Below are 16,638 nucleotides of genomic sequence, written 5' to 3' on the forward strand. Positions count from 1 at the left end.
AGAAGCAAAAACCTTGAAAAGACAGAGTGGGATCCAGGTCATAGAGGGAAGAGATAGGAGGAGACAGCATGTCTCTCCATTCTGATATGAAAGATGAAAAGCTTCGATGTAGGTGTGTTATTAGGTTTGTGATAGGAAGTTAAGGATCAGAGAGGATGACTGGGTCACTCCATGGTCATAGTTTTCCCAGGTAAGGTAAATGCAATGGAAAGAAAAAGGGACAAGGGACTTGAAGTATTTGCAGGAGGTGATGGACATTGGAATCTGCTCTGAACAGAATAATGACAGGAGGAGACTGAGTGAAAACAGAGGCTTAAAGGAAGCTGAGCTCTGGATGCTGCCTCAGTTTGTTTCCGGGAGAGCTCTCGGCCAATTATGGTCAAAGGGTAGCGTGTTGAAATTGATGATATTGAAGGCTGTACCATGCAGAGGCCCAGAGTATCAACTGGGTCTCCCTACTCCTCAACGGTTAAGTACAACTGTCTCAAATCCCCATCACCTCCACTGCTTGTGGATGTTCAAGGCCCTCCCATGATTTTTGTAAATACCTAGTGAGCTCTAGGTCCTCAGGGTCATCTGGGCCTCCAAGAGCCTGAATCTCACATATTATTTCTGTTCTGAAACATTTCAGCTTAGGCCCTTTCTCCAGTTCCAACAATAAAAGTCACTCATTTAGTAGATGTAGACACTCTTGTAGGATTCCTGGAGAGAGGGTTACATTAAATCTAGCAAAACCCTCATCTCCATACCACCTTCCCCACTTTCCTCTCTCCTTCCCATCTCCTCTGTTGTAGATGCTGTCTGTGTTCTGCCTTCTGAAGCTTGAGACCAACTGACACCTTCAGGATAGGACTGGGAGGCAGTGTATGTGGGTGCTCACAAGTTCAAGCACTTATTAAAATACAGGATTTCCCACTGGACAGCAACATGCAAAAGAATGAAACTGGACCACTTTCTTATTCTATACACAAAGATAAATTCAAAATTGGTTAAAGGTCTGAATGTGAGACAGGAAACCATTAAAACCCTAGAAGAGAACACAGGCAGCAACCTCTTTGACATCGGCCAAGCAATTTCTTACTAGATACGTCTCCTGAGGCAAGGGAAACAAAAGCAAAAATAAACTATTGGGACTTCATCCAAATAAAATTTTCTGCACAGAGAAGGAAATAATCAACAAAACTAAAAGTCAACCTATGGAATGGGAGAAGATATTTACAAATGACATATAAAGGGCTGATAAAGGGCTAGTGATCCAAAATATGTAAAGATCTTATAAAATTCAAACTCAAACACCCAAAATGATGTTAACAAATAATGCAGTTAAAAAACTGGCAGAAGACATGAACTGACATTTTTCTGAAGAAAACATACAGATGGCCAACAGACACATGAAAAGATGCTCAACATTACTATCAGGGAAATGAAAAACTACAATGAGATATGGCCTCACACTAGTCAGAATGGCTAAAATTAACAACACAAGAAACAACAGGTGTTGGTGAGGATGCAGAGAAAAGGGAACCCTCGTGCTCTGTTGGTGGAAATGCAAACTGGTGCAGCTATTCTGGAAAACAGTATGCAGGTTCCTCAAAAGGTTAAAAATAGAACTACCCTACAACCCAGCAATTGCACTACTAGGTATTTACCCAAAGGATACAAAAACACTAATTCAAAGAGATACATGCACCTCCATGTTTATAGCAGTGTTGTCAACAATAGCCCAATTATGGAAAGAGCCCAGATGTCCATCAACTGATGAATGGATAAAGAAGGTGTAGTATCTGTATACAATGGGATATTACCCAGCCATTAAAAAGAATGAAATCTTGCCATTTGCAACGATGTGGATAGAGCTACAGAGAATTATGCTATGTGAAATAAATCTGTCAGAGAAAAACAAATACCATGTGACTTCACTCATATGTGGAATTTAAGAAACAAAACAAACAAACATAGAGGGGAGAAAGAGAGGCAAACCAAGAAACAGACTCTTAACTCTAGAGAACAAACTGATGGTGACCAGAGGAGAGGTGGGTAGGGCGGTGGGTTAAATAGGTGATGGGGATTAATGAGTGCACTTGTAATGAGCACCGGGTGTTGTATATAAGTATTGAAGGACTAAATTCTACACCTGAAACTAATATTACACTGTATCTTAACTAACTGGAATTTAAATAAAAACTTGGAGGAAAAAAAATACAGGATTTCACAACAAGAAAGCTTCTCTCCCTAAGAGGACATTAGCACTATCAATTAAGGTAGTAAAATGTTATTCTCCTTCATCCAAATAGAATTTAATGGAAATGAAGAGTGATTAGAAAGTATTCCCAAAGTGGGGTGGAGTGGAAGCAAGCCCTCAGCTATCAGACACACAGAGACCAACACTATTTGGTTTTCATGTCTCATGTTTCCAGTTATTTCTTCTATGTTCCCAATAGTAAGATATTTTGTGATTCTTTTTTTTTTTTTTTTTAAGATTTTATTTATTTATTTGACAGAGACAGCCAGCCAGCGAGAGAGGGAACACAAGCAGGGGGAGTGAGAGAGGAAGAAGCAGGCTCACAGCAGAGGAGCCGGATGTGGGACTCGATCCCATAACGCCAGGATCACGCCCTGAGCCGAAGGCAGACGCTTAACCGCTGTGCCACCCAGGCGCCCTGAGATATTTTGTGATTCTGAAAAATATTTGAAAAAAGAAAAACACTTGGGTTTATTTGACTCTTTCATAATTTTAAAACATTTTATGATCAAATGTCTCATAGAAGCACTCTCACCAGGTGAGGGAGCTGAGGAGCTGTTCTTTAAACGTTTTCATGAGTAGGAGTGTGTTTCAAACATTCAAGGTTGAAGAAGTGTTATTCAAAACATGGAAAAAAATTTCCCTGAGCGCATTCAAATAGCAAAAGTGTCTTAGAACACAAATAACATGAACTACAAAAAGAAAGATCAATAAATTTGACTTCATCAGAACAAAACATTTGTTCTTCAAAGAAAGTTAAAAGACAACCCACAGGCAGGTAGAAAATGGCTACAAAACATACATTTGACCACAGACTTGTATGCCGTATAGCATATATAAAGAACTCTTACAAGTCAACAATAAGACCAACAACCCAGTTCAAAATGGGCAAAAGATTTAAACATTCAGTTCCCCAAAGAAGATACGTGGATGTTAAATAATCAGGTAAATAAGATGCTCAGTATCCCTAGTCGGCAGGGAAATGCCATTAAAACCACAACGAGAGGGGCGCCAGGTGGCTCAGTTGGTTGAACATCCGACTCTTGATTTCAGCTCAGGTCATGACCTCTGGCTTGTGAGATTCAGCCCCACGTTGGGCTTGGCCCTGGGTGTGGCGCCTACTTGAGATTCTCTCCCCCCCCCCCCGCCCCTCCTCTTCTAGAAAACAGAACAAAACAAAACAAACACCCCCCACACAATAAGGCTATGCATCCACTCGAATGGCTAAAACTTGAAAAGACCAATCATACACATACTGACAAAGATGTGCAACAACCGAACTCTCCTCCGATACTGGTGAGAACTGGAAAATAGTTTAAATACTTTGGAAAATAGTTTGAAATTTTTTAAAAAGTTAAACGTACACCTACTGTATGACCCAGCCATTTTACTCCTAGGTATCTACCCAAGAGAATGAAAACATATCCATGTAAAGACTTGTACATAGATGTTCCTTTATTAATAAGAGCTAAAAAACTTGAAACAACACAAATGTTCATCAAAAGGTGAATAGAGGGGCGCCTGACTAGCTCAGTCCATGGAGCATATGACTCTTGATCTTGGGGTTGTGAGTTCGAGCCCCACATTAGGTAGAGATTACTAAAAACAATAAACTTAAAAAAAAAAGAAAGAAAATAAATTGTGGTACATCCATAAAATGACACACTACTCAGCAATCAGTGAACTATTGACAAACACAACATGAGTGAACCTCAGCAATTATGCTGAGTGAAAGAATCCAGACATATAATTCAATTTATATAAACGTCTAGAAAATTCAAACTATACCAGGGCAGTGGGGAGATGAGGAAAGGATTCTAAAGGGGCATGAGGCAGGATGCCTGGGTGGCTCAGTTGGTTAAGTGTCTGCCTTCAGATCAGGTCATGATCCCAGGGTCCTGGGATTGAGTCTTACCTGGGGCTCCCTGCTCAGTGGGAAGCCTGCTTCTCCCGCTGCCTGCTGCTCCCCCTGCTTGTGCGCTCTCTCTCTCTCTGACAAGTAAGTAAAACTTTTATTTTTTTTTTTTAAGATTTTATTTATTCATTCGAGACAGAGAGGTACAGAGAGAAAGAGCACGAGCAGGGGGAGAGGCAGGGAGAGGGAGAAGTGGACTCCCTGCTGAGCCGGGAGCCAGATGCCACTGATCCCAGGACCCTGAGATCATGACCTGAGCCAGAGGCAGACGCTTAACTATCTGAGCCACCCAAACACCCAAAAATAAAATCTTTAAAGGAGCATGAGGCAACTATTGGGGTATGATGTTGCCTTGATTGTTGTTGCCTTGATTGTATTGATGGTTTCTCCACATGTAACAAAAATATTCAAATTTTATACTTTCTCTTTTTTAAAAAGATTTATTTATTTATTTGAGAGAGAGAGCATGAGCAGAGGGGAAGGGTGGGGGGCAGGGAGAGAGAGAGAGAAGCCGACTCTCCACTGAGCATGGAGCCCCATGCAGGGCTCGATGTAACAACCCTGAGATCATGACCTGAGCCAAAACCAACAGCTGGGCACTTAACAGACTGAGCCACCCAGGCGCCCCCAAATTTTCTACTTTCAATGCATGCCATGTATTTTATATGATCATGTCCCAATAGATTCAAAGTATATAAGAGATGTTTTTAAAATCTAGAAGAAAATACCCTCAATAGTATTTAAACTAATTTCATTATACTCACCGAGTTCCTGGTTTTCAAGGGTATATAGCACTGAATTCCTCTTACCTTACGGGAATTGAATGAGTAATTGTTTTTTTTCTCATTGTTACTTTTAATTTTTTGTATGAAAAAACAAACAAACAGAAACAGTGAATGGAAGTACCGCAATTGTTAGGAGGGAAATTTAAAGAGCCACATGAATTAGCTGATTATTTCATTTTGTAATTGTTCTCTCCAGTGGTTTTATTTAACCCTTCAAGGTGAGAATGCTTCTATTTATGTTTACCTTGCAAACTGGTTAAATGGCTTTAAATGAAACAAAATAATTTCATGTGGAAAGAAACCATACAGTTTTTATTGCCGACAAGGGCAGAAAAGTTAACGACAAAAAGTTTTGAGTAAAAGCCTCGGAATGTTCATTTTTTTATGAGAGGGCACCGTAGCACATTACAGATCGAGTTTTTTTAGAAACTTGCTAAGGATTTTTCCTTCTCTAAAATAGTACGATTTCGTAGTTATTTTTACAAAGACTATAGGAAGACATATGAGGATAGATTCTTCGGTTTCAGTGAGCTCTCAGGTAGGTACCTCATTGCTACGGAAAGAGCCTGGGGCTGTTGAAACAGTAGACCTGGATCCTGACCAATATTTGATACTAATTTATAGTGTAACCCAAACTTTTCTGGTTACCAGTCTCTTCTATAAAACAGAGATCACACTGGATCATACTACTTCATCTATGTGCTTCAAGAGATTCTTTACAGGACCTGGTCAGAAAGAAAAGGGAGCGATCTCATCATTCAACAAATATTTATGGATTGACTGTATGCCAGGTATGGTTCTCGGAGCCAGTGATGAGATGGTGAACAAGACAGGTGTCCCTCTCTTCCAGCAGGGAACCAGAAAGTAAGTTTAAAACAAAACAAAACAAAACAAGTAAGATATTAAGAAGAAAATAAAATGGTAATGTGACAGAGAGTGACTGGAAGGATAGTGTAGTAAGGATGCGGAAGTGACATTTGGCTGGATCTTATGGCAAGAAGTACCCAATCAAGCAAAGCGCTAAGGGAAGATGGCTCCATGCTGAGTGAACAAGAAGTACAGAGGCCCCAAGGCAGGAACCAGCAGGTGTGTTCAGAAGGAGGAAAGATCACAGTGGCCAGAGTTAGTGACTAAGGGGGAAAGTAGGATGAGGTGAGGTGTGGAGGCAGCGGATCTGGAAAGTTCTGATAAGCGTTTTGGAGTTGGATCCATTGGTGGGCCGTAAGCAGTAAACTAATTTTCGTTTGTTTATTTTTTAAGCTCCTCTAGTTGCTCTATGAAAAATGGGCTATCAGGATGTCAGAGGGAAAGTGGAGGGCCAGTTAGGATTCTTACACGTTTGGGAGATAGAACTTACAGGCAGGCCCACCCCTGATGTTTGTAGGGCCCAGGGCAAGAGAATAAATGGAGGCCTAATACCAAATGATCACATATGTAAAGGTTACGAATCCCAGGGGAGATCATTAGATAAAATATGTTATCTTATCTTGAAAAATATACTTTCATAACAAGGTGGAAGGCGAAGTTAGGATTCAGATTTCTCAGATTCCTTGGAATGCCATAATGAGATACAGGGATTGCTGGCCGCTAGCCTTCCTTCCTCTGTCTGCTCTGCCTTCTCTTCCCACCTCCAGTTGCACCCCACATTTCAAAGACCCTCACCCAGAGGTACGTGGACATCTAACCCACCAACCAAACTCTGTCTATCCCTTCTCCAAATAGGTTCTTGGCCACCTGCTGGATCTGGGGGAGTCTATGCCTGGGTGGCACCACTCTGTTCTTAGGAGGATGGACAGAAGAGAGGCCCCTGCAGGCTCTGGGAGCAAGCTGTGCACTGTTTGGACATGGAATTCTGGAGTCTTGGGTGACTAGAGAATGGTCTAGAAAGTGGGGGGCACAGGCCCTATGGAGGCATGACCCCGTGGCCCTGTGGACTCCTTACAGTGTAAGAAAGGGTGTGGCCAGACAAGGGCCAGAGTGGGGCCTCTGAAGCTCAGGGCCAGAGCAGGGCTACTTAGTTTTGTGGGTGGTACTGGAAAGAGAGGAATCAAGATGGTTACAGTGGGGCGGGGGAGTGGAATCAAGTGCTTCAGTTCAAATGTTTTTAGTTAGAGGGGCGCCTGGGTGGCTCAGTCAATTGAGCATCCAACTCTTGATTTCAGCTCAGGTCAACATCTGCTATTTGACAAGATACCAAGACTTTTAAAACATCATTAAACTGGAAATCAGGAGACATGTCCCTGTTCTACCCCTAACTAGACATATGACCTTAAAGCATACCACTGAACACTCTGAGGCTGTGTTCCCATTTATAAAAGGGATAAAATGGGGTGATTGGATACCGTGACTTTTATGGTCCAGCTAAAATTCTAAAAGGAACTCAGTATCCCATTCTCCATATGCAGAAGTCACATATCAGATGCCAGTCTAGGATCCAGTTATAAAGATCTATCTATTCAGAGAAAGCACACACAGGGCAAAGATAATCAGCCATTTGGTTTAGTAGTAATTATAATGATACTACGATGCTATCATTATAATAAAAATTACAATACTTTGTATTTTATGAGGCTGTACAGAAAACAATCTGGCGTACTGCAGAGATTCTTTGCTCCTTGGGAATACATACAACTGCAAAAGACATTGATGTATCAATAATTATAGCTCAAAATCTCATAAAATATATATAACCCCTGGACTACATGTCATGCACAGTTCCTTGTTGAAGATGAAACTCTTTTCAGGCAAATTCTCAGCTATCTGTAAGCTGACCGGCGTTTGAGCAAGAGTGTGAATTATAAAAAGATTGCCAGTCAGATGTTAGGATGATTCTGCCTGTGGAAGCCCTGTATACTCTCATCACAGCTCCCAGATCACTGTAGATCAAATGGTCTCTCTCGTTTTAAATTTCCTGCTTATACTCTTTGCAAAGCACTTGGCAGGAAAAGGTGATGAAGGGGTTTTCTACTGAGTAGAAGAAAGCATGAAAAAAAAAGGGGGGGGGGGGAGGCCAATGATGACAAGCATTCAAATGAATGTCCTAGGAAAGAGATTTGTTTAATCTCAGACCAGATTTGAGAAAAAGAATATCCGGGATCCTGGACTGTGATTCCAAAGGAAGTCAAGACTTCCGTTTCCACAGCTGCCCTGTAGGAAGCTGGTATGTCCCCAGTATATCTTCTTTCACTGTGCTACCCAAGGGTGAAAAGCAAAGTAGCACATCTCTCAGATGCCAAGCCAGGGTAAGGTCCCTGCCCCCACTCCCCTCCAAAAAAAGGTGCCGGATCTGACATCCTGTCTGGTTGAAGCCACATCCTTAGAGAGCAATTACATTGCGTCATTCCTCACCTTGTTGAGGCCTCTTTTCCTTTAAATGAAGGGCAAGTGACCATTAAAAGTGGTTCCCAAAATAACCCAGTGGTTTCATTGCATTCGGAATGTCCGCCATCCAGAACTGAGGAAGCGGATGTACCTCTGAAGGGGGAGGGGAGGGTAGCATTACCCTCGGCGCTGTGACCCTTCGCTCTGTTACTCAGTAGCAACAGCTGCCAAACTCACAGGAGCTGAAAAATCTAGACAATGGATTACATTTCTTAGCTATTTATTTAAACCATTTAAAAATCAGCCCCACCCTGAATAAATGAATTATAGGCAAACAAAGTTAATGTTAGTGAAATTAGCGTTTGATAAAGGATCAGAGTTCACTTTTGACTAAAGAGTAGGAAACTGTAGTATTAAAACGAGAAAAAAGTGGAAGGTTGAATTTTTTCATATAGAATAACTTCTATTTGCAATACCTTGGCATTTAATTTTTTTTTTTTTTTTTTTGAGAAAGAGAGCATGGGGGGTAGGTAGAGGGAGAGAGAGAGAGAGGGAACGGTTTTCTTTCTTTGTTTCTTTCTTCCTTTCTTTTCAAAAAAAGATTAATATTAGAGGGAGAGAGAGAGCATGCGCGTGTGAGCTGGGGTAGGAGTTGAGGGAGAGGAGAGAGGGAACCCCAAGCCGACCACCCACTGAGCACAGAGCCCAACCCAGGGCTCGATCTCACAACGCTGAGATAATGATCTGAGGCAAAATCAAGAGTCGGACACTTAGCTGACTGAGCCACCCAGGTGCCCCAATACCTTGGCATTTTTTATTTTGACTCTCCCAACTGAATTTTGCATAAGAGAATAAAAAAAGCTTAATTTGTAAGGAACAAATACGCACTTGCCTCTAAAATAAAGCTCATAAATTGATAAAGTTCATTGATCCTATAACACCAAGCCCATGTGAGTATGGCTAAGCTAAACAGGAGACTCCATAATGTAAACAGAAGTTATCATTCAGCAGTGTATCATGAATGGTTTTGAACTTCCTTTTTATACTTTTCTAGTTTCCCCCCCACACAATACACTGGAATTCGTTATATAATTTTTTAAAAACCCACACAGTTTGAAACAAGAAACACAGGATGTTCAGAAGAGGTAATATTTTAATACGATGAAAGACCTTATTACTCTTTCAATCACAAAAGGAAAGCAAAACAAAACAAAACACATTTTGACCTATTTTCGGGGAGAAAAAAGTTTTATCGTGATTTCTTTTTTTAATCCCAGCTTTATTGAGATATAATTGACATGTGACATTCTGTGAGTTTAGAGTGTACAGTTGCTGATTTGATACATTTGTATATTGCAAAATGCTTACCACCATGGCGTTAGCTAACACCTTCATTCTGTCACATAATTACCATTTCTTTTTGTTATGAGACTATTTAAGATTTACTCTCTTAGCAATATTCAAGTATATAATATAGTATTACTAGCTACAACCGCCATGCTGTACATTACACCCCCAGAACTTGTTAGTCTTGTAACTGGTAGTTTGTACCGTTCGATCAATATCTCCCTATTTCCCCCTCATCCCCGTCTCTAGTAACCACCACTTTATTCTCTGTTTCTTTGAGTTTGGCTTTTTTAGATTCCACCCAGGAGATATCACACAGTATTTGTCTTTCTCTGTCTAACTTATCTCACTTAGCGTAATGCCCTCCTGGCCCATCTGTGCTGTTGTAAATGTCAAGATTTCTTTTTTCTTGTGACTGAATAATATTCCACTGTGTATATATTCTTTATGTATTCATCCATTGACAAACACTTAGGTTGTTCCCATATCTTGGCTATTGTGAATAATACTGCAATGAACATGGGAGCGCAGCTATCTCCTTGAAATCCTGATGTCAATTCCTTTGGATAAATACCCAGAAGTGGGATTGCTGGGACATATGGTAGTTTTATTTTTATTTTTACTTACTTAATTTATTTTTGAGGAACCTCCATACTGTTTTCCATACTGGCTGTATCAATTTGCATTGCCAAAAACAATATCCAAGGGTTCTCTTTTCTCCACACCATGCCAATGCTTATGGCTTGTTTTTTCGATGATAGCCATTCTAACAATATCTCATTGTAGTTTTGATTTGCATTTCCCTGATGATCAATAATGTTGAGGAAATTTCTTTTTCTTTTCTAATTGTTTTATCGAAGGGTAACATACATCCAAAAAGTATGTAAATCATAAATGGAATACACTTGTATAACCTAGACCCAGATCAAGAAAGCAAACATTACCAGCACCCAAAAAGCTCCCTTTAGGGCCGCCTGGGTGGCACAGCGGTTAAGCGTCTGCCTTTGGCTCAGGGCGTGATCCCGGTGTTATGGGATCGAGCCCCACATCAGGCTCCTCCACTATGAGCTTGCTTCTTCCTCTCCCACTGCCCCTGCTTGTGTTCCCTCTCTCGCTGGCTGTCTCTCTCTGTCAAATAAATAAATAAAATCTTAAAAAAAAAAAATCTCCCTTTAACTCACCTGCCTGTTACTCTGCTCCTCAAGGATAGCCACTATCCCAACTTCTAATGCCATAGATTAGGTTTGCCCACTTTGTACCATACATATTTAAGTTATATATTAGTATTAATTTTTTGTGTCTTTGTGTCTAGTTTCTGCTCAACAGGATGTTTGTGAGACTCGTTCGTATTGTTGCAAGTAGTCGTAGTCTATTTTCACACAGCTATAGAATATTTCATTGTAGGAATTTACTGCAATTTATCCATTTATGGCTGATGGACATTTGGGTTATTTCTCTGATTACTATTACAGATAGTGTTACTATGAACATTCTTGTACATGTTTTCCGATGAACATATATATTGATTTTTCTAGGTGTATGCCTAGGAGTAGAATCTCTGAGTCATGGGGTAGAAGTAAGTTCAACCTTAGTAGATATGGTCAAACAGTTTTCCAACTGGTTTCACACATTATTACTCCCACTATTGGGGTGAAAGTCCTCTCCTAGTTGCTCTATATCTTACAACATTTGATATTATTTATCCTTTTCGATTTAGCCAGAATAGTGGGTGTAGTATCATAGTGATTTTTTTCATTGTGATAAAATATACATAAAATTTTACCATTTTGACCTTTTTTAAAAAAAGGTTTATTTTTAAATAGAGAGAGAGCATGTGTGTGTGTGTGCGCGCACATGGTGTAGGGGAGGAGCAGAGGGAGAGGGAAAGAGAGTCTAAAGCAGACTCTGTGCTGAGCGCAGAACCTGACACTGGGCTCAATCTCAGGACACCGCGATCACAACCTGAGCTGAAACCAAGAGTCAGATGCTTAACCAACTGTGCCACCGAGGCATCCCACCATTCTGACCAATTTAAAGTGTACAATTTAGTGGAATTAAGTACTCACATTGTGATTTTAATTTGTAGTTCCCTCATAACTAAGGAAGTTCAGCATCTTTTCATGACTATTGACCATTTGGGTATCTTCTTTTATTATGTGCCTGTTCAAGTCTTTTACCCATTTTTCTATTGGATTGTTGGTCTTTTTCTTGTTCACGTGTAGGAGTTATTTATTTACTTATTTATTTGACAGATTGAGAGAGAGAGCTCACAAGCAAGGGGAGTGGCAGGCTGAGAGAGAGGGAGAAGCAGGCTCCCCACTGAGCAGGGAGCCCAATGTGGGACCTGATCCCAGGACCCTGGGATTATGACTTGAGCTGAAGGCAGATGCTTAACCTACTGAGCCACCCAGGTGCCCCTATGTGTAGGAGTTTTTGTGTATTTTAGACATGAGGTTCCCCCCTCCAACATATGAATTGTAAATGTCTTCTCTATTTTTACCCTTTTTTGAAGGTCAGAAGTAATTGACATTAATAGAGTCCAATTTATTGTATTTTTCCTTTATGATATTTTTGTGTGTGTGTGTCTCATTTAAGAAATCTTTGCTGAGGTACACTTGGCTGGCTCATTCATTAGAACATGTGACTCTTGATCTCAAGGTTGTGAGTTCAAGCCCGAGGCTGGGTGTAGAGCTTACTTAAAACCAAAAAAACAAACCTAAAACAAACAAAAAACTCCCCAAAAAAATCCTCCCCCAAAAACCTTTGCCTACCCAAATGTCATGAAGATATTCTCCAATATTTTCTTCTAAAAGCCTCATTTAGTTCTATAATCCATCCAGAGTTGATTTGTTATGTATGGTGTGATATAGGCGTCAAGACTTACTTTTTCTCATATGGAGAGTCAATTGACCCAGCACCATTTATTTAAAAGATCATCGTTTCCCCCACTGTATTGTGTTGTCATCTTTGTCAAAAATCAGGTGATCAAATATGGGTTTGTTTTCAGACTGTTTATTCTACCCCATTGGTCTACTTGTCTGTCCTTATGCTAGTGCCATACTGTCTTAAGTACTCAAACTTAGATGGATCTCAATATCTGGTAGTATAGATCTTCCAGCTTTGTTCTTCAAGACTGTCTTGGCTATTCTTGTCTCTTTCCCCTGAATTTCTTTGTTGATGTTGTTGCTTTAATAACAGCTTTATTGGGAGATAATACATACATACCATATAATTCACTCATTTAAAGTGTATAATCCAATGGTTTTAATAAATTCACAGAGATGAGCAACCATCACCACAGTCAGTTTTAGGACATTTTCATCACCTTAGAAAGAAACCTTATGCCCTTTAGCTATCATTCTACACTCCCCAGTTCATCGGCCCCACCAAGCCCTAAGCAACCACTAATCTACTCTCTGTCTCTGTAGATTTGCCTATTCTGGACATTTCACACAAATGGGATCGTACAATATGTGGCATTTTGTGGTTGACTGCTTTCACTTAGCATCATGTTTTCAAAGTCATTCATGCTGTAGCATGAATCAGCATTTCCTTCCTCTTCATGGCTGAGTAATATTCCATTGTATGATTATGTCACGTTTTATTTATCCATTTGTGAGTTGATAGAAATTTGGGTTGCTTCCACTCTTTGGCTATTATGAATAATGCTTCCACAGATGCTTACATCTGTGTGTAAGTTTTTGTATGGATATACCTTTTTCATTTCTCTTGAGTATATAGTTAGGGGTAGAATTTTTGGGTCATATGGTAACTATATTTAACTGGGGGAATTCTCAGACTGTTTCCCAAAGTGTCTACACTAGTTTACATTCCCATATTGTTAAAAAAATTTTTTTAATGTTTTTAATTAAATTATATGCATAATAAAAAATTCAAACAGTACCAAGGGCTACAAAATGAAGAGGAAACCTTGCTCTCTTTATATACTGTGAACACCTGGGTGGCTGATACCCTGCTCTGGGCCACCAGGTACGGGCGCTTACTTTGCTCTGCCTGCTTGATACCTTTAGGACTGAATAGGAAGGGGGAAGAGAAGGACTGAATAGTTATTTATTTATTTATTTGAGTGGGGAGAGAGAGAGAGGGAGGGAGGGGCAGAGGGAGAGGGAGAATCTCAAGCAGGCTGCACACCCAATGTGGAGTCCCATGCTGGGAATCCCATGGCCCCATGACCGCAAGATCACGCCCTGAGCCAAAATCAAGAGTCTCATGCTTAACCAATTGAGCCACCCATGTGTCCCTGAATCTACATTTTAAAAAATATGTATGGTGCCTCCTTTACTTTATTGAGCTCTTTATTCTATCTTATTTCTTCAAGTTTCATATAACTGGAATCATTGGTTTAAAGTTTTTTTTTTTTAAAGGGGGGTTTCAAGGCTTTAAAAATATTATCCATCTACTCTCAAAAAAGGTTGCTCCAATTACAATCTCATCAGCATCGAGTACCCATCTCCCTGTACCCTCATCAGATCAAAAGTGTGTATTACAGTTTTATATAAATCTACGTATTTATTTGCCAGTTTGTTAGGCGCAAGGAGTCTCTTGACAAGTTTTCTATTTCCTCACGCTCCCTCTCCTCTAGAAATGAGAAGAGGTCTTTTTCCTTATTCATTTTATTATTTCATCTCCTTCAACGTGACTCGGCCCCAGGAGGACGCTCCAGTCACCGCAGAAGAGGAGACCGCCGGGCACCGGGCCACGTGAAGCCCACCTCTCGGCTAGCTCTGCGAACCAGGATGCAAGACCTCCTTTCCCGGTGGGTCTACCTGAGTGCCTCGTGGCAGCAGAGGGCGCTATAGAGCCAGCGCCGGACCACGCCCCCAGGACAGCGTGCCGCGCCCCCGTGACGTATTTCCGCGTCATCTGCCGCCGAGGCGTGTTCCCATTGGCTATCGGCGAGGCAATAGGGGCGGAGCCCAGTGGGTGTGTGGAAAGCGCAGCAGCCCCGGTGGAGGGGCGAGGCTTCCCTTTTCCCCGCCCCTCCTCCGCCCTCCATTCCCTCCCTGGGACGGCTGCGCGGAGCGGCTGGAGCGCGCTGCCTGCGACGGCTGTACTTTCCGGGCTGAAGCAGGAGTAGGGCTGTGGCAGTGTCGGTCGAGCCTGAGGGACCGGTTGACTGAGGGAGAGAGGGAGGGAATCCCGGCTGCCGCGCTGCGCCGGCGGGGAAGCCCTTCGATTCCCTGCGCGCCAAGGCGAGCCCCGGGCAAGTGGAGCGGGGGTCCCCCGAGACCGCCAGCGGCCCCTCGGCGCTGACGGGAGTACGCGGGGCTCGCCCCTCGAAGGCAGCCCCGGGGCCCGCGGCCCCTACTTGGCCGTGCGCGGCGGGCGTGGGGCAGCTCAGAGTGAGGAAGCAAAAGAGGGGCCGCCCTCCCCTCGGAGTTAGAAGCGCCTTCCCGGGTCCAAAATGCCCAAGAAGAAGCCGACGCCCATCCAGCTGAACCCGGCCCCCGACGGCTCCGCGGTTAACGGGACCAGCTCGGCGGAGTAAGTCTGGGGTGGGCGGCGAGCGCCGGGCCGGGCTGCGGAGGCCCTTGCTGGGGTGTAGGAGCCGAGTCGGGTGTGCGCTGCGCGCGGGGCTCCGCTTGGGTTCGTCACGTACGTCTCAGGCTGGCAGGGGCGAGGAACTCCCGGCCGCCAAGGTATCGGTGACTAAGCACAGATTGTGTTCCTGACTCAGACCAGTCAGTGGACCCACCGGGTCCCGATTTTCCCCCTCTGCCGACCCCTTGCAGTCATCCTTGGCCACTGGCCATTCACTTTCTCCCCCTCAAAGATGAAAACTGGTTCATCCCCCGCCCCTCCCCAGCTGTTTTTCCCAGATCGTCTGGGATCCTGGCCTGTGAAAGGGAGAAGGGAGCAAATGTCTTGGAAGGAATTAAAATCGCATCTGCGTCTCTGAGGCCGGCTCAGGGTGTGGAGTGTGGAGTTGGGAAGAGCAAGCCGCGTCCTCACCTTTGTGCTTGACACCTGTGGGCCGGGAATGCCTCGTTGCGGCCACTGGCTGGCTGGCAGGGGCGTGTGTACACCGATATCCCCGTGGCTTTTCCCTTGTCGACTTCGGGGGCTCCAGGTCCTTGGCCTTCTTCCTGGAAACTATCTTGTCTCCAAGGGAGCTGCTTTCCTCTTCATCTGACCCTTCATTCATTAACAAATCGCTCCTCCCAGTGACTCTCCTGGCTTTCCGTAGTTTACCAGGAGCCCTAAACTGACCTGAGACATGAACACCCATAGCCCTGAAAACCACGCGCACGGGTGCTCCATCTCTGCAGCTTCCAGTGTTGCTCACAAACCAGCACTTTATCTCATGAAACAGTGATGAGGCTGTTTTGTGGGGTATTTCCGAACTCCCACAACTCTTTTTGCATCCTGAGTAAGGGACAAGACTGTGAGGGAGAGAGACCCAGCTAGCTGGAGAATTAACCAGAAAAGATTTGGTTCTTAATCTTTATCTGCACACTGGAGATGTATGAAAGCTAGCTCATGAAATGAATGGAGTAGGCCTGAACCGTCTGCCCTTTGGTGATTTCTATAACCTTCCTTTCTCTCTTTAGATTTTGATAGCCTGGGGACCTACTGGCTTGGTGACTCTGCCCATCCTTGTAATGATCACGAGGCCAATGGTGGGCCTGTGGTGTGAACTCAGCTAGTTTCCTCAGACCTGCTCCCAACAGATGCCCTTCAATACTATAATGTCTCTTTTGTATGATATTGACTTGTACAGGTCCGATTCTATGCAGACTGTCGTTCAGACTTACTGTAGAGAATTTTACCTTTAAAACAAATTGACATCCCCCCAGCACAGGGCAGGACAAGTTTTGACCAGAGTGGCTGGTTGAATGTCATGGCCTGACCATCGTGCTTCTGTTTGATTTGGAGGTAGGTACTGAGTAGAAGTACCTGTTGTCATTCTCTTGTTAATTGTGGCACCGCAGCTGTATTCTTGCAAATGCGAGGAATCTGGGGCGCTCGGGTGGCGCCGTTGGTTAAATGTACTACTCTTGGTTTCA

The 16,638-nt window shown here is 42.9% G+C and overlaps 1 protein-coding gene across 3 annotated transcripts in view; it reads left to right on the forward strand.

The window, feature by feature from the left end:
- Positions 1 to 16,638, forward strand: part of MAP2K1 (mitogen-activated protein kinase kinase 1) — a 95,837-nt gene that overhangs the window by 5,398 nt on the left and 73,801 nt on the right. The window contains exon 3 of one of the 3 annotated variants that reach the window (XM_057303649.1): positions 14,282 to 14,387. In XM_057303649.1, the coding sequence (XP_057159632.1) occupies positions 14,368 to 14,387 (20 nt within the window). In that variant the 5' untranslated portion in view covers positions 14,282 to 14,367. Of the gene's footprint in view, positions 1 to 14,213; positions 14,388 to 14,604; positions 15,116 to 16,638 lie in introns of those variants that run through there. The other 2 variants (XM_057303650.1, XM_026478355.4) reach the window with 2 other exon arrangements.

Source organism: Ursus arctos, unplaced genomic scaffold (genome assembly GCF_023065955.2).
Source record: "Ursus arctos isolate Adak ecotype North America unplaced genomic scaffold, UrsArc2.0 scaffold_28, whole genome shotgun sequence".
Lineage (NCBI taxonomy): Eukaryota > Metazoa > Chordata > Mammalia > Carnivora > Ursidae > Ursus > Ursus arctos.